The sequence below is a fragment of the Rhinoraja longicauda genome, chromosome 5 (assembly GCF_053455715.1).
Source record: "Rhinoraja longicauda isolate Sanriku21f chromosome 5, sRhiLon1.1, whole genome shotgun sequence".
NCBI lineage: Eukaryota > Metazoa > Chordata > Chondrichthyes > Rajiformes > Arhynchobatidae > Rhinoraja > Rhinoraja longicauda.
The window spans coordinates 64395371-64422440 of record NC_135957.1 but is presented as its reverse complement, the minus strand read 5'-3'; the positions used below and the strand labels follow the sequence as shown (position 1 = coordinate 64422440).

At 42.0% G+C, this 27070-nt stretch overlaps 1 protein-coding gene across 1 annotated transcript in view; it reads left to right on the top strand.

The window, feature by feature from the left end:
* mms22l (MMS22-like, DNA repair protein) overlaps positions 1 to 27070 on the top strand; it is a 114650-nt gene that overhangs the window by 2281 nt on the left and 85299 nt on the right. Inside the window, exons 2-13 of the mRNA XM_078400198.1 lie at positions 1755 to 1880; positions 4085 to 4137; positions 5130 to 5217; positions 7335 to 7512; positions 7875 to 7968; positions 10874 to 11004; positions 12397 to 12510; positions 13352 to 13531; positions 16756 to 16818; positions 19761 to 19880; positions 22650 to 22876; positions 24825 to 25334. Of these exons, the coding sequence (XP_078256324.1) occupies positions 1755 to 1880; positions 4085 to 4137; positions 5130 to 5217; positions 7335 to 7512; positions 7875 to 7968; positions 10874 to 11004; positions 12397 to 12510; positions 13352 to 13531; positions 16756 to 16818; positions 19761 to 19880; positions 22650 to 22876; positions 24825 to 25334 (1884 nt within the window). The remainder of the gene's footprint in view (positions 1 to 1754; positions 1881 to 4084; positions 4138 to 5129; positions 5218 to 7334; positions 7513 to 7874; positions 7969 to 10873; positions 11005 to 12396; positions 12511 to 13351; positions 13532 to 16755; positions 16819 to 19760; positions 19881 to 22649; positions 22877 to 24824; positions 25335 to 27070) is intronic.

The window sequence follows — 27070 nt, the reverse complement described above, 5'->3', positions numbered from 1 at the left end:
TCAAAAGACATCAGAACTTGTGAAGTAATTTGAAGTTATCTCGCTCTTTTTGTGAATAAACTTGCAACAATTGATTTTTCAATTGGCAAATCCTGGAAGGGGCGATTCAGATAAATCATCATTATTTGAAAGAAGAAAATGCAGATGCTGGTTTACACCGAAGATAGACAAAATGCTGGAGTGACTCAGTGGGTCAGGCAGCATCTCTGGAGAACAGGAATGGGTGACCCTTCATCAGATTGAGAGTGATCAGAGTGATCATTATTTTTCTTTATGTTAATTTAAGAGTAACTATTGGGCCAGAAAGACATGAGAATTCACACTCACCTTTGGGAAATCTTTTATATGCTCTTGAGCAGACTGAGCTGGCCCTTGGATGAATTCTCCTGAAATAATTCACCCTATTATCCTCAGTACAGGAGTGTACTATGAAATTATTCATACTATTCATGCTGAGTTAGGCTTGAACATAAGAGGTCAAAGGAGATAGCTTACCTGATTAGTCACAGTAATCAGCTTAAGGATATGCGGGGCATGGATAAGTTGGGCTGAAGGGCCTGTTTCCCTGCGGTAACTATGAACTCTAATGACTTTATTGTTAAACTGATTGTATATGAAATATTAGGAATTGGGCTGCCTTCCTCCCCCCCCCCCCCCATATTATAACAGGGATTGCAAATGTTTTAAGAATCAGTGTCTATAAAACACTTGATGCATGTCTTTCTGTCATTACTCCAGATACCACTTTGGAGACTATAGAGCAAAATGTACGGTGATGCTCTGGTGTAAACCAATGCCACATTTCCTTTGCTCTTTCACATCGAGTTAAATGATCCCAAAACTTTATTTCGAAGAAAAGCAGGATACCTTTCCCTGGTGTTATGCCGATATTTATCTTTCAATCAATAGCACTAAGACAGATTATCCAATTATAATCACATTGCTGTATGTAGGTTTTGTTTGACGATTGTCTGCTGCATTTCCCATATTATAACAGAGCACACAATTTGCGAAGGAATCCATTGGGTGTGAAGCTGCGAAAGATGTTAAAAAGCAGATCATTTTCACCATTGCCAAAAATATAAATGCTTAAATTCACCTGCTTCCTTGGTTTTATTGTGCAACTGGCACGATTTATTTCTTGCAGGGAATTTGCAAACTGAAGTTGTTTTGAAATTCATTAAGTTCTGTATTTTTAGTTAGAATTGCACCAAACTTCCTAAACAAGTCTCCGGTGCAGTAATGCTCAATTTGTAGACACAATTACTTCTCTCAATTTTCATGCAGCAAAAATATTTTAAAATGGTAAATGTTGCTGCTATTTCTGCCCTTTATTGGGGTAATCTTCACATTGACCCCTGAGTAGAGTAGATCAGCTGTCCATTATAAAACCTGTCTGAAACGAAGTTAATAGGATGAACACAGTCACGATTCTACATTAAACGGGTAATTTTCTCCAATGGATTATTACCCAGGGAATCAAGGTGATGATTATCCCTGTATTCCCGTTTTAAGAATCATTAAGAATTGCCATAATTATTCACTGTAGAAAAAAATGTATTTTAATTACCAGAGTGACTTTGAATTTTACTGTAGATTCACAACTGCTATAGCTTTCAGTAAGCATACTTGACAGCTATTAATTGGGTTTGCTGTGCATATTTCTGAAACATGATTACGACTTGATGGCCCACATATATTTTTACTGATATGCTGGAAGAAAGGATTAATTTAATACCATATGCTCTTTTAAGATTGCTTTTAAGATTGGATCCGTCCCCGACTGGATATGAAGCTGACACGGTGGATATATTTGGTTTTCAGTGGGTGACTGAGATGGCACTTGTCGAATCACCAACTCTTCTGTTTGGCTTACTGAGGTATAGATGCTTGTAATACCATTGTGATTAAACCTTCACATCAGCTTGACAGGATGTGTGGCATTTGTATTGAATGTTAATTATCCTAATACATTCTGCATGTAGTATCGTTCATTTGGTTATAGAAACATAGAAAATAGGTGCAAGAGGAGGCCATTCAGCCCTTCGAGCCCGCACCGCCATTCATTGTGATCATGGCTGATCGTCCACAATCAGTAACCCGTGCCTGCCTTCTCCCCATATCCCTTGATTCCACTAGCCCCTAGAGCTCTATCTAACTCTCTCTTAAATCCATCCAGTGATTTGGCCTCCACTGCCCTCTGTGGCAGAGAATTCCACAAATTCACAAATTCTTCTCACCACAGTTTTAAATGGCCTCCCCTTTATTCTCAGACTGTGGCCCCAGGTTCCGGACTCGCCCAACATATTGTGCACTCAATGAATTAATGCCGTAAATTGTCAGTATTATTGTGGATTCTGTTATTTGAGGAATGGTGATGCTGCAGAACAGATTCCACTGGTGATTCTTAAAGTAGAAATGTTACTTTATATGAAATAATTTTCAGCATAACAATGCAATTTAACATGTTAACACTGCAATTTTAGCTGTCTTTTCTATTAGCTGAATTTCAACAGCAAATCAATTTTACCACCAGTTTATTATTTGTTTTAATCTACAGCGCCTAACCATTATTTAACAACTCATTCAACTTTAATTATGACTAGAAATGTGACTTTATTGGGAACAAAAATGTTAAAATTCTATTCTTCAATTTATGGAACCTAGATAATGTAATTTGTTTGCTTCTGGAAATGTTCTGCCCTTTCCACAGGGGTCGGTTACTCTTCACATTGTATATTAATGATTTAGATGAGGTTGGTTGAAGACTTTGTGGCCAAGTTTGCAGATGGTACGGAAATAGGTGGAGGGACAGGTAGTGCAGAGAAAGCAGGGAGTCGGCAGAGGACTTGGACAGGTTGGGAGAGTGGGCGGAGAAGTGGCAGATGGAATATGGTGCAGCTAAGTGTGGAGTCGTGCATTTTGGTAGCAGGAGTAAAGGCATAGACTATTTTGTAAATGGGGAAAGAATCCACAAATCGGAGGTGCAAAGGTACTTGGAAGTGTTGGTGCAGGATTCCCAAGTTAATTTGCAAGTCGAATCGGTAGTAAGGAAGGTAAATGCAATGCTAGCATTTATTTCAAGAGGACTAGAATACCAAAACAGGATGTAATACTGAGGGTCTATAATGCACCGGTTCAAGAGAGAGCTGGATAGAGCTCTTAAGGATAGCGGAGTGAGGGGGTATGGGGAGAAGGCAGGAACGGGGTACTGATTGATAGTGATCAGCCATGATCGCATTGAATGGCGGTGCTGGCTCGAAGGGCTGAATGGCCTACTCCTGCACCTATTGTCTATTGTCTATTGTCTATTGACCACATTTGGAGTATTGTGAGCAATTTTGGGCACCATATTTGAGGAAGGATGTGCCGGCTCGAGAGAAGGTCCAGAGGAGGTTTACAAGAATGATCCCAGGAAAGAGTGGGTTAACATATGATCAGCGTTTCACTGAGCCTGTACTCGCTGGAGTTTAGAAGGATGAGGGGGGACCTCATTGAAACTTACCGAATAGTAAAAGACTTGGGTAGAGTGGATGTGGAGAAGATGTTTCCACTAGTGGGAGAGTCCAGGACCAGGGGCCATAGCCTCAGAATTAAAGAGGTCATCTGTTGCCAAGCCCTGATTTGTTCTGGCCTTTTTCTCGCCTCCAGTTAATAAATCACCATGGCCACCATCACAGGGCAGCTATGGGCCATCAATAAAAAGCAGTCTTTCTCGTGACAAACATATCCTCAGGGTTAATATTTTGAAAACATGATGTTGCATGTGTGAATTTGTATTGTAGGAGATGGCATCCTGCCCTTTTAATTTCAGGGGACTGATAGGTGTAAAATTATTAACTTATTTATGTGGGTGTTGAGAAGGAAGGGTGTGAAAAGGGTAATAATACGTGTTCTTGGGTGGCTGTAAGAGTAGCTTGCGTTCCATGCCTGCAAACTTACTGATGTCAAATAACTCAGCAAAGCAGATCTTCAGCAATCCAGTTTAAGTGCTCTAATTGTTGAGGAATAGTAAGCACCTTTTAAACTGATTTTCGAAATGCAAAGTACACATGACGTTACTTAAAACAGATTTATTTTTCAGACAACAAATCAGCCGTTTGGAAGATTTGGCACAGAGAGGTTCATGTGATTTTGGCAAGTATAAGGTTTAATGGTTCCTTTCCCTCATCACTTCCTATCCAGTCTCGATAGTCAGTCAGCCATACCATTTTTTTTTTTGTTTAATTAAAAAATCCAAACTTGTACTAATGTGTACGGTTGCCAAATTTAATTTAAAGGCTAAATCATAATGGAAGGACTGAGGCATATTTAACAAATTTAGTATGGGAATTTAAAGATTTTTATTGTTAGTCTTTGATTTCCTTATTGTAAAACATTCTATAATATGTGCCTTAGTTTTCTTGAACAATTGCCAGATACTTGTCTTCCCTCCATCAGTTTAAACTTGAGTGTAATTTGCCAGTATGTTCTGATTGTCAGTAATTACTTGACAATTCTGCAGTGGCATAGTTGTTTATCTCTTATTTGGGATGTCATCTGAAATTTTCAATAATTAACTCGGAAAATGGGCATCACCAAGCTAATTCTCGCCCAACTTGATGAAACTTTCAGATGCAGTTAAGGAATTGGAACCCCAGAAAAACGATTGTTGTCTTAGCCCAAACCTAGACTTCAGCTCCACTTAAATATCAGTGAACAAAATGTAGCTTATAGTTTAGCCCATGACCTTGAACTGTCCATTATGGTCCACTAGTTAAGCCGCAATAAACCTGTAAATCGAGGAAACGCTTCTGTGTTCAGTTAAGATTTTAGAGCAAGCTCCTTTTGGACCATCTTCAGCATAATCAGGTGACACTATTTCAAGCAGGTACTCAAAATAATTGGAAGTATTGTGCTTCAAAATCAGATTTCAAAGAATATAATTTCTAATTTTCAAGTCAAAATGAATATTTTGTGTTTTGAATTTCTCCCCAAATCAGACCCAAGCCATTTGTGAATATTTAACTTCACGATAACCTCAAAGGTCTGGGCTAATACAACAATCAAGGAAATCTCATAACAATCTAGTGATTTGAATGTACTCTCATATAACACTTGTTTATTTTGATGTTATTTATTAAAAACAGGGAATATTACGAGCATTTCTATTGAAGCTGATGAAATCAGACAGCAGTGTGTTAACTTCCTTCAGTATATCAAAGTGTTTATTTTCAGGTAATGTAACAATCTCCTTATGGTACTTATTACAATTCCATCGATTATAATAGAAAACCACAAAACCAATCCAGAAAATATGTATTTCTTCTGAATGGCTGAAGCTTGAATGATCACTTTAGACGCAGTCATTACCGAATCCCAGGAATTTGTCACAGAATAACTCTTTGAACCTGCTGTGTACCTATCTTCCGCAACCAGAACCAGTTCCATTTTGCTGTACTCTTTGATATTATCATACTTATCTAATTCTCTCTCAACTGGATCGACCAACTTTCAGTAATTTGGGAAAACATTCCATATCTTAATACTTTTATGTCGAAAGCATCTTTCATTTTTCTCTTTCATACTAAAGTGGGCTGAAGGTCATGTTTCAAATGCTGTATCGCTGAACGCAATGCAACCTGACTCCCACAAATGATAATTCTGAGTAATAAAATATGATCCTTACTTCAAACCAGCAAAGATAGTAATTGTGTAGGAACGAACGGCAGGTGCTGGTTTACACCAAAGATAGACACAAAATGCTGGAGTAACTCAGCGGGACAGGCAGCATCTCTGCAGAGAAGGAATGGGTGATGTTTCGGGTCTGGACCCTTCTTCAAACTGAGAGTCGGGAGAGGGAGGGAGAGGGTGTGAAAACGAGGCATCAAAGGGAACAAAGATGAAGGAAAATATAGAATGTAACTTTGTTTGTTATGGGGAAGGTGACAACAAAGCATACGAATATAAAATTTAATCAGGACAGTCAGACTGGTCAGAGAATTAGGATGGGGAGGGATGGAGAGAGAGGGAAAGCAAGGGTTTCTTGAAGTTAGAGAAGGCAGTATTCACACCACTGGGTTGTAAGGTGCCCAAGCGAAACATGAGGTACTGTTCCTCCAATTTGAGTTGGGCCTCACTCTGGCAGTGGAGGAGGCCCAGGACAGAAAGGTCAGTTTGAGAATGGGAGGTGGAGTTAAAGTGTTTAGCAACCGTTTAGTAAAGTGTTTAGTAATTCATCATTTACACTATAAAACTTTGCATAACTTCAAACATTTTATTTGAGTACTGCCTAAATTATTTTTTCTGCACCTAATACGGTTATTTTTCTTTGCCTGTCATAATAATACTGGTTTGATTCCAGTACATAAATCCCCAGGTTATGACAGGGTTCTTTTCCTGCGAACTGTTTGTAACCCGAACTGTCCGTAAGTTGGAAATAAATAAAAGCAGCGTGCCGAAGAGGATCATAGTAACAGTTGTGATGGGAGAGCGTGCGGGCAGGCGGGGAAAGAGCTGCCGCCTGCTGGTCTCACTGACCCGCTGCTCTGCACTCTCAGTTCTGCTCAGCTTGACCCAGTCCCATTGTTACCACTCTTGAACGTTGCACCACACTAACCTCAGCAGCAATGAACTACTATGGTCTATCTTGGGTTGCACTAAGGACTTGGCTTTTTTTTTTGCATTAGTATAACTGCTATTAATTTATTTAATTTTTGATAAAAGTGGTTATATATTATCTGTGTGCATTGCGTTTATGGGGCTGCAAAGCTGCAGTAATTAAGAATTTTGCAGTTGCATTATCAGTACACATGACAATTAAACACTCTTGACTCTCTTGAGAAGGCACGGAGCAGAAGATGCTTGCATCCCCACAGCAGCTGGTAAAACCACCACCTACTATCATGCCAGCCATAGTCAACCAGCACAGGAAAAGGCCCTTTGGCCCAACTTGTCTATGATGACCTAGTTGTCTCAGTCTCCCCAATGCTCATTCATTTGTTCAAGATTATCCATGAGTTGGGGGGTTGTAATCCAGGGAGGAACTGTAACTCTTAAGGCTGCATTATTTTTTAATGAAGTTGCCAAGATTAGCCAGGGCATTCTTGATGAAAGGCTAGGTATTCATTGTTGTAATGTGTAAGCATGAGACTCTCTGTGTCCATTTAGACTGAAATTTCACCCTCTAATTAAAATGTGGAATGTTCAGAATGTTGTGATGAAAGGTTGTGATCCATTACTTTAGCTTCAAATGAAAAAGCAGATTATTTTGCATTAGTGGTATCTTTATTTTTATAACAGAAATTCATACAGAGGAAGTAATTTCCAATAAGGAAACTTTTTTTGTTAAACAGGTGTCTAGAGCCTCCCAAAGAACCGGATGAACAACCACCCCATCCATATGAGGAACTTGAAGCTCAGCTGCCTTCAGTATTAGTGGAGGAATTACACACACTTACTCTGTTCATTGGCCATCTCCATCAATGCCCCAGCAATATCCTTGCCAACCTCTCCAGTAGCAACCAAGGAAAGGTGAGTGCCATCCCGAAGAACGTTTAACTTGAATGTGGACAGTTAATAATGTGCATGGAATTAACCATGGTAGGAATAGATTTATTCTTTAGTGGTGCAGCGGTAGAGTTGCTGCCTTACATTGCCAGAGACGTGGGTTCGATCCTGACTGCGGGTGCTGCATGTACCGAATTTGTACGTTCTCCCCGTGACCGCGTGGGTTTTCTCCGAGATCTTTGGTTTTCTCCCACACTCCAAAGACGTATGGGTTTGTAAGTTACAAATTTAATTTGTCCCGAGTGTGTGTAATGTTATGGTGCTTCATAAATTTAGGTTCCATCGTCAATGCAACTATTGGTAAAGTCTTTACTCTGTTGTTTTAGGTCTTTCCACCCTCCTGGCATTTTGTGCATTTGCATTTGGACATCCAATGGTCAGTGCTTGAGATTCTGCATGTGCTTGGGGAGAAAATGTTGGGTAAGCATAAGTATTGTGTTTGTGGCAATGAACAGAATTTTTAAATAGAATGGATCATAGCTTTGAAGAGCGCTAGCAGACTTGTATGGACAAGTTTCTTTGGCCTCAGCTAAACATTGGCTCTGTCAGCAACAAAAAGCAAGAGGACAAAGGTCAAATCCCATCATAGCAGCAGAGAAACTTAAATGCAGTTAATTATATAAAGATTGTTTTTATAACCACAAAGTGACCATATTTTCACATTTATCTATCCGATTCCCTTACGCTGTAGAGAAAGGAAGGCTTTCTCAAGCCTTCAGAAAGATACCAGATGAAAACAATGACAGGAGTAAATAATGTGGGGAAAATTATTTTTTTGCTTGCAGTTTTTGCCCGGCCTATCTCATGACCACATTTCAAAGAGGGGCAATAAATGATACCTTGTCAGCAATGACCACGTTCTGTGAATAACCTTATTAAAATATGGATAGCCAGAACAAGGGGTCACTGTTTTAGAATAAGGGGTAGGCCATTTAGGACTGAGATGAGGAAAAACCTTTTCACCCAGAGTTGTGAATCTGTGGAATTCTCTGCCACAGAAGGCTGTGGAGGCCAATTCACTGGGTGTTTTCAAGAGAGAGTTAGGTTTAGCTCTTGGGGCTATTGAAATCAAGGAATATGGGGAGAAAGCAGGAACGAGGTACTGATTTTAGATGATCAGCCATGATCACATTGAATGGCGGTGCTGGCTTGAAGGGCCAAATGGCCTACTCCTGCACCTATTTTTTATGTTTCTATGTGATGGTTGCTCTCCATAACATAGGACAATTAATAACACTTGGTTGATACTTTGCTTTTTGGTGATGTAACTTCAGGCAGACATAATATATGTGTTCAGGTCTTGTGTGAAAGCACACACAAGCAGGTAGGAATACAAGGGGAATAAAGTAAGTGGAGGATCTTTTTTAACTTGTTGGGGATAACATAATTCCCCCCCCACCCATTATTTACTCCTGTCGTTGTTTTCATCTGATATCTTTGGAGTGGCTTCATGTGTCTTTTGGTGAGTGGTAGTAAGGTAGGTGATTTGTAAGTGTTCGACAGCTGCACAGGATTCTTTGCAGTTATAGATTCCTCTAATGAAATCCCAGGGCTATATAATAATTGATGGTGACCTGGAAAATGAATTACCTGAAGTACAGGTAGCACAGTGGCGCTGCTCGTTGAGTTGCTGCCTTACAGTGTCAAAGATAAGGGTTCAATCCCGACCTCGGGTGCCTTATGTGTGGAGTTTGCACGTTCTCCCTGTTACCATGTGGGTTTCCTCCAGGTGCTCCGATTTCCTCTTGCATCCCAAAAGGGGTGGGTTTGCAGGTTAATTGGCCTCTCTATATTGTACGAAATGTGTAGGGAGTGGATGTGATAGTGGTATATTATAGAAAATGTGTGAACAGATCGATAGTCAGTAAAGGGCCTGTTTCCATGCTGTATCTCTAAACTAAAACTAAACTATCCTTTAGTTCCATATTTACTTGAAGCTACATGAGAAGGTTAAGGAGCCTGGGATATTTAGTTTAGTTTAGATATACAACGTGGAAAAGGGCCCGGAGAAAAACCACGTGGTCACAGGGAGAATACAAACTCCGTACATACAACACCCATAGTCAGGATCGAACCTGGGTCTCTGTGGTTGTAAGACAACAACTGTATCGTTGCACCCTGTGCCATTTATGATGGAGGATTGAAAGCTTTGGGTTGATTGGGAAGTGGGAAGCATTCATAATCAAGTGTTCACGATTTTTAAGGAAATGGGTAAATTGAACCATGGGAATATGTTTATAATTGCCACAAACCTTGCAGTTGGTGTATTAGCTGAAGGTGGAAGGTGCAGGAGCAATTTAGTTTAGTTTAGAATGGATTGCTCAAAGAATGTCGGAAAGAACTGCAAATGCTGGTTTAAATCGAAGAGAGACACAAAATGCTGGAGTAACTCAGCAAGACAGGCAGCATCTCGACGTTTCAGGTCGAGACCCATCTTCAGACTGATTTCAGGGGAGTGGATGGTACAGAGATAAAATGTAGTTGGAGACAGTAAGACTGGTCGGAGAAGAAGGAGGGGATGGAGAGAGAGGGAAAGCAAGGGCGACTTGAAGTTGGAGAAGTCAATGTTCATACCGCTGGGGTATAAGCTACCCAAGCGAAATATGAGGTGCTGCTCTTCCAGTTTGCCCTGGGCCTCACTCTGACATTGGAGGAGGCCCAGAACAGAAAGTTCAGTGTGGGAATGGGAGGGGGAGTAAAGTGTTGAGCAACTGGGAGATCAGTTAGGTTTAGGCGGACTGAGCGGAGGGGTTCAACGAAACGAAGAGGCTGGAAATTCATCCCTGGTCCTCCTTGATTGGCTTCTGGTTGCACCATGCCCCCTGAGTTTCAATTCAATAGAATACATTTTGAAGGCAGAATGCGCAGTGATGACAAGGAATGCTCGGTGTGGGAAATTGAAGATCTAATCAAAGGAATTGATTAATATGGGGTAATATTTTTGGGGGTGTGGCTAGTGGAATGCAGAATTAGCTGAGTGTTGATTATTCAAGTTGATTAGAAATAAATCACGAAGATGCAAAAAGCAAAAAAGAAAGTAATCGAGGCACATTTGAAAGATTCTAGACTCAACATTTAATTCCCAGCTTAGCCAAATTGTAAAAAAAAATCAATGCAAAGTTAATTTTAAATAACATATTTTGACAGCCTCTTAACTTTTTTCCAATATATGTTTAATTAACCTATGCTCCCTTGTGGCTTTTTGAAACCGTGTAAATGTACGTGACCTTTGCATATGGCAAATAGTAAATTTAACTCCCTGTGTTCTTCTGTAATATCCTCTTTTAAAATATTTTGATGATTCTTCTGTTTTGTGTTGTTTTAGGACAAGTAATTTATGCACATCAGTTTATGAATCTGACCGGTCAAAACCTGACTAATGTGAGCCTGTTTGACGATCATTGTAGTAACCTTCTGCATGACCTGATTGTTTTAGCAGTCAACAAGGGTACCAAGGTAGAGAATGTCTTTCCTTACTTTAAATACGCTGCGTAGCCCTTTTTGTTGCCAAATTCAGTATGATGTGATAAAATGACAGATACTAAAATACCTGTATAGTTTGGCTCTCCTGTCAGTAGTTTGTTTAAATAAATAATTCGCCATTATTTCAATTGCTGGAATTTTATATTCATTAGTCATAGGGGCAGAATTAGGCCATTCGCCCATTGAGTCTACTCCGCCATTTAATCATGGCTGTTCTATCTTTCCATCTCAACCCCATTCTCATGCCTTCTCCCCATGATCTCTGACACCCTTACTAATCAAGAATGGGAGCGTTGATTTTAGTGAGTGATGATAGCAAAACACAGCTTTACGAACGGATGTTAATGTCCTTGTTCGGACATAAAAATAGAGGAAATTGTTCAGTTTGCAAGACAACACCCCAGTTCATGCTTGTCATAGAGAGATACTGCCTTTGGCCCGTTGAGTCCACACTGGCCATCAAACACCCATTTGCTTTGATCTATGATCCGATTGTTCAGAAATCTTGAAAATTCAACATTTGGCTCTTGGGGATCTCAGGGACTCAACTGGGACTGTTTCCCACACTCTTATTGATCGTGTTAGGACCCTGTTTCCAGAGTTCCTTAAAACTCACTTGAACCTTGTTTTCTGTGCTCCTTTTAAACTCACACGAGCCGTGCTTCTTTTAAATTTACCTTGGCCTCTTTCTAGTGATTCCTTTGACATCACTGGAAATCATATTGCACTGCTGTGTATTATCCAAAAAGATAGGGAATTGAAAGTGTGTTGGGATTTAAGTAAGAGAAATAGTAGCCCAGAAAATGTGAAAGTCTACCACTACCAGAATTTTAAGGATGCTGGATTATTGGAGATGGAATCTCGTAGTGTTTCTCTCCTCAGATTCTGTTCCTTTTAGGGACGATTACGAACAGGGATAGTATCTGAGGTGTAGAAACACTAATGAGAGACAGGATAGATCCCACCTGAAGACTTAGTGCCACTCAGCTTAATATAGACCTTGGGTATCCCTCTCTGAAAAGCAATGTGCTTCCATTTTTCAACGAGGCTATAATCCCTATTATATCACCAATATAAAATCTCACTTGGACATTGTGTCAGTTATGAAGCCAAGTAATTCCAGGAACTCTTGTCCGCACACACTTGCATCTGGTGAAAATCTGCATAGTTTTGACATAATTGAAGTCGATGGAATTGAATGTCAGGAGGTGCTAGTTTAGTGCCAACAGCCTACAATCAGTTTCCACTCCCAAATTAACACAAAAATAAGAGAAAATTATACTGATAGTCTAATTATACTCTGGTTGATTTTTGTTTCTGGTTCCACTCTACATTGTGAATGCAACATTTATTTCCTTCTGTTAGGTTAGACCATCTGAAGTACTTAACATTTGCCACTACCAATGCACCTGTGTCAAGGAACTGTGGACACTACTCATCCATTTACTTGATCACAGAAATAAAACTTCTCAAACTGAGGTAATGTTGATTGATTTTTTTTCTTTTTTGGCTGTGCACATTTCGATTTGCTGGTTCTTCTAATTAACAGGTTGGCAGAGGAACTTTGAAACCAATTGGAGCTCTTCTGGTAGATGTAGAAACCACGCTGAAGTAGAACTTTATATTGATGTTTATTAAAGAAGATGACTTTGCCAATGGCTATGGAAATGAGGTTGTTGAGATATTGGATTGATGAAAATAACAAAGAACCATCAAAAAGAATTAAATACTTAAGCACCAAGCCAGCAGTCAACACCTACTCATATTTCGCCTGGGCAGTTTGCAGCCCAGTGGTATGAACATCGACTTCTCCAACTTTAGATAGTTCCTCTGTCCCTCCCTTCCCCTCCTCCTTCCCAGATCTCCCTCCATCTTCCTGTCTCCACCTATATCCTTCCTTTGTCCCGCCCCCCTGACATCAGTCTGAAGAAGGGTCTCGACCCGAAACGTCACCCATTCCTTCTCTCCCGAGATGCTGCCTGACCTGCTGAGTTACTCCAGCGTTTTGTGAATAAATCGATTTGTACCAGCATCTGCAGTTATTTTCTTATATTAGTCAACACCTACATAATGCTGCCAAAGCCACACACCATTTTGGTGTGAAAATGTACTGTATATTCTTGATCAACCCCAACAAAGCTTGGACTTTTGATGCTGCACTGGGCAAAACTTTCTTAATGAACGACCGGCTGAGCAATATTATGTTAACGTTGTTTGAGACAATATTTCAGTTACATTGATATAATGCCAATGTTCATTTTCTGCAACAACCCTTTTATAAGCCTGTCTGGATTGAATAACTGATATTAGCTTTTTGCAGAATTTCTGGAGCAGCTTGAACAATCATCTCAGGAATCTCTTGCAAGGGCGGGCTAATGGAGAAGGAGTCCGTCTTAGTGATGCTACGATGTGCAAGGATCCTCGTGGTTTCAGTTGGTGGCTGGTTACCCACCTTGCATTTCTTTACACATTCGATAGAAATGGAAACACTCAGGAGAAGGTACAGATGGAATGTGTATGGATTATAGTTGTGATCTGAATCAACCTTTTCTTTGAACTGCTGAAACTATTTTACCTGGGTTGGCCATTTACTTCTAGTAACACAGTAAAGCCTTAACCAGGCAGCTTTGGATATAAATATGGTAATTCTGTTTTAAAGGACCGGGATTTCTTTTCAATGAGCGGGTTTTCAATTAATCAATTGCTGCCTGGAAAAACCTTGTGAAAATTGAATGTTTAAAGCAGAATTTTCACAGGATATGGACAATACGTTCATAGGACAGGAGCAGAATTAGCCCATCAAGACTACTCTGCCATTCAACCATGAATAATCTATCTTCCCCTCTCAACCCCATTCTCCTGCCTTCTCCCTATAACCCCTGACACACTTACAAATCAATCCGTCCCTAAATTAACTACAGAAAACGCTGAAAACATTGCAAAACATAACTGGAGGATCATAATACCACAGTGATCAGTCATTGTTGTTCATTATATTGAAAATTTGGATATGAATGTAAGTGACATGCTTAGTAAGCTTGCGGGTGACCCTAAAATTGGTGGTATCGCGGACATAGGGGCATTGATAAGATGAATAGCCGGGGTCTTTTTCCCAGTATAGGGGTGTCTAAAACTAAAGGGCATAGGTTTAGGATGAGAGGGTCAAGATTTAAAAGGGACTCGAAAGGCAACTTTTTCACACAGAGGCTGTGCAAGGACTGACCATCAGAAGAAATGATAGGGTACAATTACGACATTGAAATAACACTTAGACAAGCACAATGTTTTTAAGAATCGCTTTCACTGATTCTATTTGTATCTGTCCATTTCCAACATAAAACACCAGTATCTCTCAGGGAATACAAATTGGAGTCAAATCATGGAGGCGTTGATGACTTCCAAACCAGGAACTATTGGAAATCCCAAGCAATTTTGGGTGACTTTTTCACGTCATTTTTTCGAATGGATTGAAATCCCAAGCCCAGAGTTAATTCTTGTGAACCCCGAAAGTGCAGGAGTTGGGCATTGGAGTGGGATCATTTAGGCATAACTAAATGGGAATTGTAGCCTATTCAGATTGGAAGTGTCCATCCATTAGCTGGGCTTGCATTCAGGAGGGTGGGAGCGGTGTGTCAAGGGAGTCATTGTGTGCTGTTCTCTGGCCCTTGGGAAGGGAGATGTGAGAAGGTTGTTGGTGAAGGAAAGGTATACATGTTGTGACTGATTTGGACCAGAGAGAGGAGGGAGGGAGGAAAGGAAGGAATCGGATTTTATGAAGTAGCTTTGGAATAGGGTGAACAATGGAATAAGTCGTTGGGAGGGCTTGGGTGTGGGAAGTGAGATGTGGACAATGATCAACGAGGGGACTGAGGACCACGTCCATTGTACACCAGGGATAAATGGTGGTGTTGAGATCATTGGTGATATGTGTGTGCATCCATTGGTATCCCTGGATAGTTCTTAGCAGGGGATAGAGGGACTTCCAGAAATTATACGCTGAGGGAGTCAGGGAGAATGAATGATACTTTATTATCACATGTGGCATGTCGCAGTGAAATCCTTTGCTTTGCATACCATACACAAAGTATGCAAAGAGTCGCCACATATAGGACGCTGACAAAGTTACAACATGTTCGATGTAGTCTCCGATTGCCCCTCTTCATTCTCAGCGCCCCCCCCCACAACACCGGATCCCTCTTTATTCTCGGTAGCCGCCCAAGCCGGGTCCTTCTTTGTTTTTGGCGAGTACTTATCAGTATTCTAGTGATTTATTCACAAAATGCTGGAGTAACTCAGCAGGTCAGGCAGCATCTCGGGAGAGAAGGAATGGGTGACGTTTCGGGTCGAGACCCTTCTTCAGACCCGAAACGTCACCCATTCCTTCTCTCCCGAGGTGCTGCCTGACCTTCTGAGTTTCTCCAGAATTTTGTGAATAAATACCTTCGATTTGTACCAGCAACTGCAGTTATTTTCTTATAGTATTCTAGTGATAATTTGTGAGACAAATTATTCAAAAATATTATGGTGCATGTTTCTCTCATGGAAATAAAAATGATTTTTAATTATGTGTGACATAGGGTTCGGCAGTTGAATTTGTAAGGCAGTGTACATTTTGTACATATTGTACGTATGAGGCTGTTCTGCATATTGTACAGCTTAGTCGAGGCATTAGTGAAGCCGTTGGACATTTCACTGGCATCAGTGGTAGCCATTGTTTAGATGTGGCCACTGTTCATTACTGCTGTTATACGTGGGTGATAGTTTGAGTTATCCCATGAGGAAAAAAGCCTAGCTTCGACACTGTTTACATACCCAAGATTGAGAATTCATTATTTAAACAACTCTTTCAACCATGGAAATATTACTCCCTTGGGAATACAATACATCATATGTTCTATTGGTTATGTGACAGGAACTAATGAATAAAAGATCACTTAGGCACCACAAGGCATTAACAAACTTTGATCTAAATGGACTATGAACACTTCTCCTGTGAATTGAGGCAGATACCAGCTGGGCAAGAGCAAACAGGGTGCAGGTATTAGATGATTTACATATGCAAAAAAAAGGCCCAGACACCTGATTCTGGCACTTGCTGCAGCTTCAGAGGTTGCCAGTACAATTGCTGATTGACTTCAGGGAAACAAGCTGCAGGCTCTTCTTAAAATGAGTGATGGACTTGGCACTAACATTGCTATAACCTTCCTGTGCCTCCATCCCCATTCACCTCTCCAGGCACTAGACCTCCTTTATCTCCTGTCCCCATCCTCAGGTCAGAGCTATCTGGACCCTCAACTCTACTTTCTAAACCATCCACTGCACCACTCCTGAGGTACTTTCCTTGCTTCCCAATAGTTCTTCGCAGGTCTGAAGTCTACGATCTCTGTCTGACCACTGACAATGTTACTTTATTGTGGAATTTCCCTTTCCAAATCACTTCCATTATTGCTGATGCTCCTGATTTGCTTATTGGATTACTTCAGTGAATCTTAATCATCAGTTCCATTGCCTGTCCATTCCTGCTACAAGCCTCTTGATTTAATTTAACTACTCATCTGGAAGATTTTTAGAATAATCCTGGGCTCCTCAGTTCCCTCCATTTAAATGTGAGCTGCAAACAGTTTACACATGAGGCAACCAGATGTGTACTCTTAATATATTTTGGCATTTGACTCTACATTTACAAAAACTGGTAATATATTTTAATGTGTTTGTGCAATACAGAAACTGATTGAAAACAATTGGAGTTTTATAGAAGAGCTTCTGAAACTATCTGTGAATGTTCAGGTATGTAAACACCTCCTTTTTGTAATACTCAGTTTATAAGTCCTGAATTGTAACTTAGTTTTCTTGATTTATCGTTGCAGCTTTGTGATGGTTGATGGAAAATCCAAATTTATCCCATGCATCTGATTTTCTGTTGATGCCAAAGTGGCAACTTGAAAAATCTTCGAGCACTATGTAAAATGCATAGATCCTGTTTAGTATGGGTTGGTAGGGATACCCTGAACTTTCCAAGTTGTCCATGCCCATGTCCATGCCCATGTATAACAGTATATAACAGTATAACAGAGCTTTATTTGTCGTTCGGTACCGAAGTACCGAACGAAACTACATAGCAGTCATAGAAAAAAAAAAGAACACAAGACACATAACCCCAACACAAACGTCCATCACAGCGACTCCAAACACCCCCTCACTGTGATGGAGGCAACAAAACTTCCCCTCTCTTCCCCACGCCCACGGACAGACAGCTCGTCCCCGACCAACCCGCACAGTCCCCGCACCGGGCGCTGAAACGTCCCGCGGCCGAACCGGGCGATGAAAGGCCCGCGACCAAGCCTTGCGCAGCTAAGTCCCGTGGTCGAGCCGCACCGGGCACTGTTAAGTCCGCAGTCCAGCGATGAAAAGCCCCGCAGTCGAGCTGCACCGGGCGGTGTTCAGCTCCGCAGCCGAGCTGCACCGGGCACTGTTAAGTCCGCAGTCGAGCCGCACCAGCGATGAAAAGCCCCGCAGCCGAGCTGCACCGGGATGTTAAGCCCCGTAGCCGAGCTGCACCGGGCACTGTTGAGTCCAGCGGCCAAGCCGCAGCGGGATGTAAAGTCCAGCGGCCGAGCCGCACCGGGGTGTAAAGTCCAGCGGCCGAGCCGCAGCGGGTGATGTTAGGCCCCGCAGCCGAGCCGCAGCCCGCGCCGTGAGGAAGAGAAAAGCCCCCCCCCTCCCACACCCACACCCACCCCCACCCCCACCACCCCCTCCCACCCCCACCACCCCCTCCCACACATACACAACCAAAAAAATACACAAAAACCATCCCAACACCGACACTCAACAAAAAAAAGACGGACAGACTGCTAGTCAGCCGCTGCCGTTAGGCGCCGTCATGTAGAGATAAAACAGCTTTAGTTACCAATGGTGATTTAGTGCATCTGACAGAAATGCCCAAAAGCATGCCTTAAACAATGAACCGCTGATAGGAAAAAAGGCATTGCAACATGATGAGCATATCAGCAATGCCAGAAACAATGCATAACTCTTTATCTTTCTTTAAATCTTAACTGCACTAATTGTTGACATTGCCTTCCAGGTCAGAGCAACTGCCTCCCAAAACTCCAGCTTGTGTTCTAGTGTTTTGAAAATGTTGAATATAAGTTGCCTCTGAAACAATTACCAGAGCTAACCAAAATTATGAAGAATACCCATTAAATTGAGAAAGCTTGATTGTCAAGTATATATGAGCAAATCATGCAACATGTTTGTTTTAGAATTGAATGACACTTGGCTTCTTCCTCAAGTGACCAATTGGCACATCTGTGCAAAACTATCTTGGCTTGGCATGTTTCCATGTGCGACAGGTTTAATCCTTTTTGTACCAAGGCAGGTTTAAGCATGCCAAAACCAAATGAACTTATCAAGTTTCCTCCTTTTGTCTTCATTGCAGCATCCAAACAATGTAACAATATTTAAAAATTCCTCAGGAATTATATAAACCATTCAGAAAAGCACATATTAATCATGGACTTTCATCATGGATTTATTAAAGGAATGCCCTAAATTATTAATATAGAATTTTTAGAGGAGATAACGAGGAGGGTTATTCAGGGAGTGCATTTGATGTAATTTACATAAATATCAAGAAGGTTTTTCATGGGGTCCCATTTAGCAGCAAGTAAAAGTCCATATAATTTAAGGGAGAGTGGTAAGTTGGACTCAAAATTGTCTCAGTGACTGAAAGCAAAGGGGTAAAGCTTCATGGGTAGTTATGTGACTAGTAGACTGTTTGTTACCAGTGTGGTTTCATAAGGTTCACTATTCTACCTTGTTTTTTGGTATATATATTAATGCTGTGAAATGTAAATGATAGAAACCTGCAGACAATACAAACTCCATACAAACAAGCACCCGTGGTCAGGATCGAACCCGGGTCTCTGGCGCCGTAAGTCAACAACTCTACCGCTGCGTCACCATGCCGTCCAATGAAATTATTGTTTAAAATTATAAGGGGCCTAGACAGGGTAAATAGCATGGATCAAAATCTAGCGGTATCATTGGGATAGAGAGGTAACGGGAAAGAAACTCGCTGGCCTAATGGATTAGTAGGTTAACCGATGATGAACGTTTGTCGGCACTGGGCCTGCACTCGCTGGAGTTTAGATGAATGAGGGGGGGACCTCATTGAAATATAAAGAATAGTGAAAGGCTTGGATGGAGTGGATGTGGAGAGGATGTATCCACAAGTGGGAGAGTCTCGGACTAGAGGTCATAGCCTCAGAATTAAAGGACGTTCTTTTACGAAGGAGATGAGGGGAAATGTCTTTAGTCAGACGGTGGTGAATCTGGAATTCTTTGCCACAGAAGGCTGTGGTGGCCAAGTCAGTAGATATTTTTAAGGTAGAGATAGATAGATTCTTGATTAGTGGAGGGGTTATGGGGAGAAGGCAGGAGAATGGGGTTAGGAGGGAGAGGTAGATCAGCCATGATTGAATAGCGGAGTAGACTTGATGGGCCGAATGGCCTAATTCTACTCCTAACCCTTATGACCTTATGATCCCCCTTAAAACAGCATATCCTCCCACGATAAATGATGCAACGGAAAAGCAATGTAGCATTTTAAACAAAGCAGTTCTTGATGTTTTTCCAACCTCAATGATGAGCAAAAAGCTTTGATTATTCCAGCAGTTGTAATTCTAGTTGTTGTTTGATCAAATCTTGTGTTTGGAATATTTTAGAATGGCATTTTGGAAGAACAATTGCGGATGCACCTTCAGTGTTGCCTAACTCTGAGTGACCTCTGGCGTGTCAATATCAATGCAGTTACCATATTGTGGGAATATTACAGTAAACACCTGGTGAGTACAACATTTGCCCAACTGGTAATGATTCTTAAAGCTCGTGGTTGGAAGATCAGATTGTTACAATCATCTAAAACAGATGGCTTTGTGAAATAGTAAATACAGGCGCCTCGCGTTTTACACGGGGCTACGTGGTTGAAAGGCAGCATGTAATTCAAATACTCGTAAATGAAACATTTATGCGACTATGTTGTCAGCAGTAAGTCTGAGCGCGTTATTCTAAAAATACCAGTGTAAACCAAGGTTTGGTATTGAAGGAAGAAGCGCGTTATTTCAGAAACGCATAAAACAAACATGTGTAAATGCGAAGTGCCTGGAGTAGAATTAGTTAACTGTCCCAGTTCAATGGCGTGCTGCAATTGTCGTGGAGAAGGCCGGATTGACACTCGTGAGAGCAGCAACTTAGCAAACTTCACAGCTCCAGGAGGTGATCAGCAGCCCAGTCAAGTCCATATTTAAGGAAGAGTGCTTTTGTTTTTGAGGGAGTACAGTGACAATTCATCTTTTTAAGTTCTGAATAATTACTTTGGACATCTACTCCCTGAAATTTATGGTCAATGGTCAATGATTTCTTCATTGTCACGTGTACCAGCTACAGTGAAATACATTTTTTGCATACAGCTCAGCAAGACTATCCCCATACATAGAACACAATCACCCCAGTTAGTGGAGTATGTACAGAGCAGCCCAACGAGGCCATATGCAAGAGGTGCCATTTTGGAATCCCAGCGGCAGCTGGCCACAAAGACCTGTTGCAGCCGTCTCCTCCATTCCGGTTACCCCGCGAGCCGTTGTCCCTCTCCACTTGGCCCCCTTCAGCCTTCGTTCCCCGCAGCCAACCTCGAGGGCACAAAAACTAAGATCCCCTGGTTCCTCTCACCGGGCCCATTTTCCAGTGTCCGTCACCATCTCCTTCCACCCCCTCTCTGATTCCCGAACCATGGGATGAGCAGGGGCCGGGCTCAGCGGCCTACCCTCACCGAGCGAGCCGGGCCAGCGGTTGGGATACAGCCACGGCTCGCCTGCCCGGTCCCCAGGCTGCTGCAAGGCCTCCAGGGGCCCTGCCCACCGTGGAGGCCATGCCCTGCTCTGCTTCCTGCCGTCGGTCCGCTCCCTGGCCCTCTTCTCCGGTGCACGGGATGAGCAGAGACTCGGCAGCAACCACTTCGGGCCAGGCCTCGTTGCCTAGAAGAATGAGAGGTAATCTCATTGAAATATAGAAGTTCCAAATGGGGTCTAGGGAGAAGCTTGAAGAAATATGGTTGAGGTATCAGGATCAGACTGAAGTAAGAGGGGCATATCTCGTTTTGAGGGTTGTGAATGTTAAAGAATGAAATAAGGCTGAGAGAGATTTCCAGACACCAGGGAATTAAAGAGTTAATTGGATTGGGTAGGAAAGTGGAATATCAGCTTAACCTTATATAGACGCAAAAAACTGGAGTAACTCAGCGGGACAGGCAGCCAACAGCCTGAATGTGGTAAATATTCATGAGTTATCAATGGGTTTTTTTCGATCGACAAAGCCTGACATTGAGTAACATAATCAACAGGAATAATGCAGTTCCAGCAACTTTTTAAGATACAAATTTGAGAGACTCCAGTTTCCTGTTTTGAGGTTTTTTGTCATTTATTAACCTGATTGAAAACCTCTGGTATATTTTGCATTCTCGTGTAATCCGAAAAATTTGGAGGTATAATTGAAGATTTTTTAAATGGTGTCTGCTCAGATATTCTACCATTGGACTACAGTTGAAATAAAGTACCAATGAACCATTTAAAGAGGATATATTTGAAAGAACGTCCATATTTCAAATACATCACAAGATGCTGCCTGACCCGCTGAGTTACTCCAGCATTTTGTGATACCTTCGATTTGTACGAGCATCTGCAGTTATTTTCCTATTTCAAATACATTATCATTTGTAGATTGTGTAGGAAGGAACTGCAGATGCTGGTTTACACCGAAGATAGACACAAAATGCTGGAGTAACTCAGCGACACAGACAGCATCTCTGGATAGAAGGTGACGTTTTGGGACGAGAGTCAGGGGAGAGGGAGACACAGAGATGTGGAAGAGTAAGGTGTGAAATCGAGACATCAAAGAGGACAAAGCTCAAAAGAAAATGTAGAATAGATCATTGTTAGCCAGTGGATGGTGACAACGAAGCATACAAAGATAAAACTTTAACTAGGAGGACAGTCAGACCGATGAGAAAACTAGGATGAAGGAGGGATGGAGGGAGAGGGAACGCAAAGCTTGCAACCCAGCGGTATGAATATTGACTTCTCTTAGACACAAAAAGCTGGAGTAACTCAGCAGGACAGGCATCCACTCTGGAGAGAAGGGATGGGTGACGTTTCGGGTCGAAACCCTTCTTCAGACTGGTTAAGGGATAACGGAAACGAGAGATATAGATGGTGATGTGGAGACATAAAGAACAATGAATGAAAGGTATGCAAAAAAGTAACGATGATAAAGGAATCAGGCCATTGTAAGCTGTTTGTAGGGTGAAAATGAGAAGCTAGTGCGACTTGGGTGGGGGAGGGATAGAGAGAGAGAGAGGGAATGCCGGTGCTACCTGAAGTGAGAGAAATCAATATTCATACCACTGGGATGCTGCCTGTCCCGCTGAGTTACTGCAGCATTTTGTGTCTATCAACTTAAGATTGCAGCGCTAAATCTGATTTAATAAATGTTAATTCCATGGATTGTATTTGGATGACTGAATTATTGCTGACTGCATTGTATACTGTTTATTGTCACAGACTAGCCACTTCAATATTCCTTGGCTTGGCTTACAAGGAATGGCCACTGTGAGCAAATCACCTTTTGCTATGCTTGAAATGACAAGGGCGTGTTGCCGAGGTGACCAAAGCTCCAACTTGTACCAGTCGCAGAATAGCTTTCAGCTCTTCCTCAGAGTTTTAGCTTTGCAAATTACGAAAGGGCAGGAAGCAAGTGGAACACATCCATGGAAACAGTTGAAAGGAAGGTAATTAAAAATGGTGTAAGTTAGTAAAATGATTACCCCTTTCACTACATTTATTAACATATGTCTTGTTAAAATAATGTTCTGATTTTTGATTTAGAGCGGAAACAGGCCCTTCGGCCCACCCGGGCCGCCCAGCGATCCCCGCACATTAACACTATCCTACACACACGAGGGACAATTTTTACATTTACCCAGTCAATTAACCTACATACCTGTACGTCTTTGGAGTGTGGGAGGCAACCGAAGATCTCGGAGAAAACCCACGCAGGTCACGGGGAGAACATACAAACTCTGTACTGACGGCGCCCGTAGTCAGGATCGAACCTGAGTCTCCGGCGCTGCATTCACTGTAAGGCAGCAACTCTACCGCTGCGCCACCGTGCCGTCCACTCACTCGCATTGCTGTATTTGGAAGGGCAGTCTTAAAGAGGGTGTTAGGCCTGCTGGTGGAAGATCAAAGGGTCAAACCGGGTGCTCTGTGCAACCATCTCAAGCATCTGAATACCAATATGCTTTGTGTATCTCTGGTACCCTGTCTTTGGGCTCAGACATGTCAATTGGCTCGGGCTGTATGAATACAAAGAAGTCTTTTCCCACCTAACTTCTGTTAAGAGTTTGGGATGGCTGTGTAGAGGTAGCATGCGCAAACTTTTTTTCAGTAGGTTTCCTATCCAGCCAGGATGAACGGAAAAGTAATCCATTTCTTAACACGGTGTATGAGTTTGGCAGATCCGCATAATAGACATAGGAAACATTAACTATTAACAAATCGAACTGATGTAGCCTGTTATTAAATGACAAACGTTGTCCCTTGTTTTGTAATTATTCATCCATTGTTTTGTCATTATTCATCTGGACTACTGCAACAGCCTCCTCTATGGCGCACCCTCAAAAATCATCAGTAAACTTCAATACATTCAAAACTCCGCTGCCCATCTACTCACCCACACCCCGATCCGTGACCATATCACCCCCGTCCTTTACAAACTCCACTGGCTCCCCATCCCCCAGAGAATCCAATACAAAATCCTCCTCATGACCTACAAAGCCCTCCATAACCTGGCCCCATCCTACCTGACCGACCTCCTCCACAGGCACACTCCCACCTGCACCCTCCGCTCTGCTGCTGCCAATCTCCTATCCCCCCCCATCCGGATCAAACTCAGATCCTGGGGGGACAGGGCTTTCTCCATCGCTGCTCCCACCCTATGGAACTCACTACCTCAAACCGTCAGAGACTCCTCCACACTCACCACATTCAAAACATCACTGAAGTCTCACCTGTTCAGTACTGCCTTCAACCACTGAAGGTCACCCCACCTTCTGTCTCCTTTCTTTCTGTTCGTTTACTTATTTATCTATTTATTCACTTCCCTATGTTCTCTAAATCCCTGTAAAGCGTCTTTGAGTATATGAAAAGCGCTATATAAATGTAATGTATTATTATTATTATTATTATTGATGTTCACGTATAAAATGTCCTCGGGTATAGTGCATCATCCTGGTTTGAGAATAAGTTAATTGTCACTGAGTCTAAATCCTGGACTCTCCTACCCAGCAGCACTGTGTGAGTACCTTTACCAGAAGGACTGCAATGGTTCATTGTCTTAGCTATTCCATAATTTTTTTTTAAAACTCTTGCAGTACAAAATATGACTACCGTTGTGAGCTTCTATCATAAAGACTCATTTGAATTAAATGGTTGCATTAATGAAAATCTGGTTTACTGAATTATGTCATTAATTTTACTTTTCATTGGTAAAATGAAATAACACACAGGGTTTTCTGCAAGTCTTTGTATAGTGAATACTTTAAAATTCTGCTGGTAAATCCATCTTGTATTAGTTGGGTGAAGTTCTATTTTAATAAAACAGCTATATGACATTTGACTCTAGTGAAGACATTGCAATGGATTCCATTTATGTGAAACAACCGATTAATTTTGCAGGATTTATTCCAAGTTCCATCAACGGAAAATGCAGGAACTCACGGAACTGGGCCTTCAGAATTTCCTCAGCCTTTTTCTAGTCCTTGCAGAAGTGGCAGGGATGGAAGATGTTGTCAGCCGTGTTTCAGATCTCCTTGACTTTTTAAAGCCCAGTCTGCTCACAATTGCCCAACAGTCATTGATTTGGAAAGGTCACTTTGCATTTCTTCTGATGTATGAGGAGAGAAATGTTGACATCAGTTTCCTCGCTACAAAGCTGTCGATTAATTTTGAGAATGCAGCAAAAGAATTCTACTTGAAAACTACCGACCACACTCGGAAAGCGACCCTTTGGCCATTGCTACTAACGTATATTGATGCTGTGCAGGAGGTATTTGAGAACAGTTCCTTTCTACATCTCTCAGAGGAGAAGCTATTGAATCAAGGGTTTGATCTGGTATACCGTGCCTGCAGGGAATCTGAATTAAATGCAGCACTTACATTTCTGCAGATTGTTCTGGCTCGTTTGAGGTGAGTCCATGTTCATATTCAATACTTTTCTGAGCACTGCTCAAGTTTGATCTGTACTTTTGCTGTCAGTTTGCAAAAACACCTTCTTACCGTGCACCCTTTCAGCAGTGGTATCATTCAGAGATCATTCCGAGGTCTTTGGCCTACAGGACTTTCTTTGATAGTTGGGGCCATAGAAACATAGAAAAATAGGTGCAATAGTAGGCCATTCGACCCTTCGAGCCAGCACCGCCATTCAATATGATCATGGCTGACCATCCAAAATCAGTATCCCCGTTCCTGTTTTCTCCCCATATCCCTGGATTCCTTTAGCCCTAAGAGCCAAATCTAACTCTCTCTTGAAAACATCCAGTGAATTGGCCTCCTCTGCCTTCTGTGGCAGAGAATTCCACAGATTCACAATTCTCTGGGTGAAGACGTTTTTCCTCATCTCAGTCCTAAATGGCCTACCCCTTATTCTTAAACTGTGACCCCCCCCCCCCGGTTCTGGACTCCCCCAACATCGGGAACATTTTTCCTGCATTGGACATTTAGACTGTCCAATCCTTTAAGAATTTTATATGTTTCTATAGTAACTTGAAACGGCATGGTGAATAGCAAGTAGACATGGGCGTATTGATTTTCCCCGGTCAGTTAAAAGATGGGATGCTTAGAATCCAGCGCTAGGAAAGCAACGGACAAAACTCTCTTGGAATGTTTTGGAGGTGCATTTAGTCCTTGACACCTAACCGATGTCAGGAAAAAAACCTGAAAACACGATTGTATTGACGAATGGACTGAATGCATAGGAAGTTACTGTTGAATGGCAGAAAATACTGCAAAGATGTAGGCTGCGAATATTGGTTCAGCGAGCTCTGCATTGTACAACTCTCCCTGGTTAAGGAACATGTTATATTTCTACAGAACCTTTGTTATTTCAAAAATTCGCACTGCATCGCTTATCCCTTTTCTACAGAGATGCTGCTTGTCCCACTGAGTTACTGCAGTCTTTTGTGTCTGTCTTTGGTGTAAACCAGTAGCTGCCGTTCCTCCATGCACCATTCATTGTTGCTTGCTTCATTCCATCCCTAATTGCCGCTCTGGTGTTGATTGCATCCTTTATGAGTATTTCTTGCTTTGAACAATAGACAATAGGTGCAGGAGTAGGCCATTCAGCCCTTCGAGCCAGCACCGCCATTCAATGCGATCATGGCTGATCACTCTCAATCAGTACCCCGTTCCTGCCTTCTCCCCATACCCCCTCACTCCGCTATCCTTAAGAGCTCTATCCAGCTCTCTCTTGAAAGCATCCAACGAACTGGCCTCCACTGCCTTCTGAGGCAGAGAATTCCACACCTTCACCACTCTCTGACTGAAAAAGTTCTTCCTCATCTCCGTTCTAAATGGCCTACCCCTTATTCTTAAACTGTGGCCCCTTGTTCTGGACTCCCCCAACATTGGGAACATGTTTCCTGCCTCTAATGTGTCCAATCCCCTAATTATCTTATATGTTTCAATAAGATCCCCCCTCATCCTTATAAATTCCAGTGTATACAAGCCTAATTGCTCCAGCCTTTCAACATACGACAGTCCCGCCATTCCGGGAATTAACCTAGTGAACCTACGTTGCACGCCCTCAATAGCAAGAATATCCTTCCTCAAATTTGGAGACCAAAACTGCACACAGTACTCCAGGTGCGGTCGCACCAGGGCCCGGTACAACTGTAGAAGGTATGATAAAGAATCAGCTTTCCCTA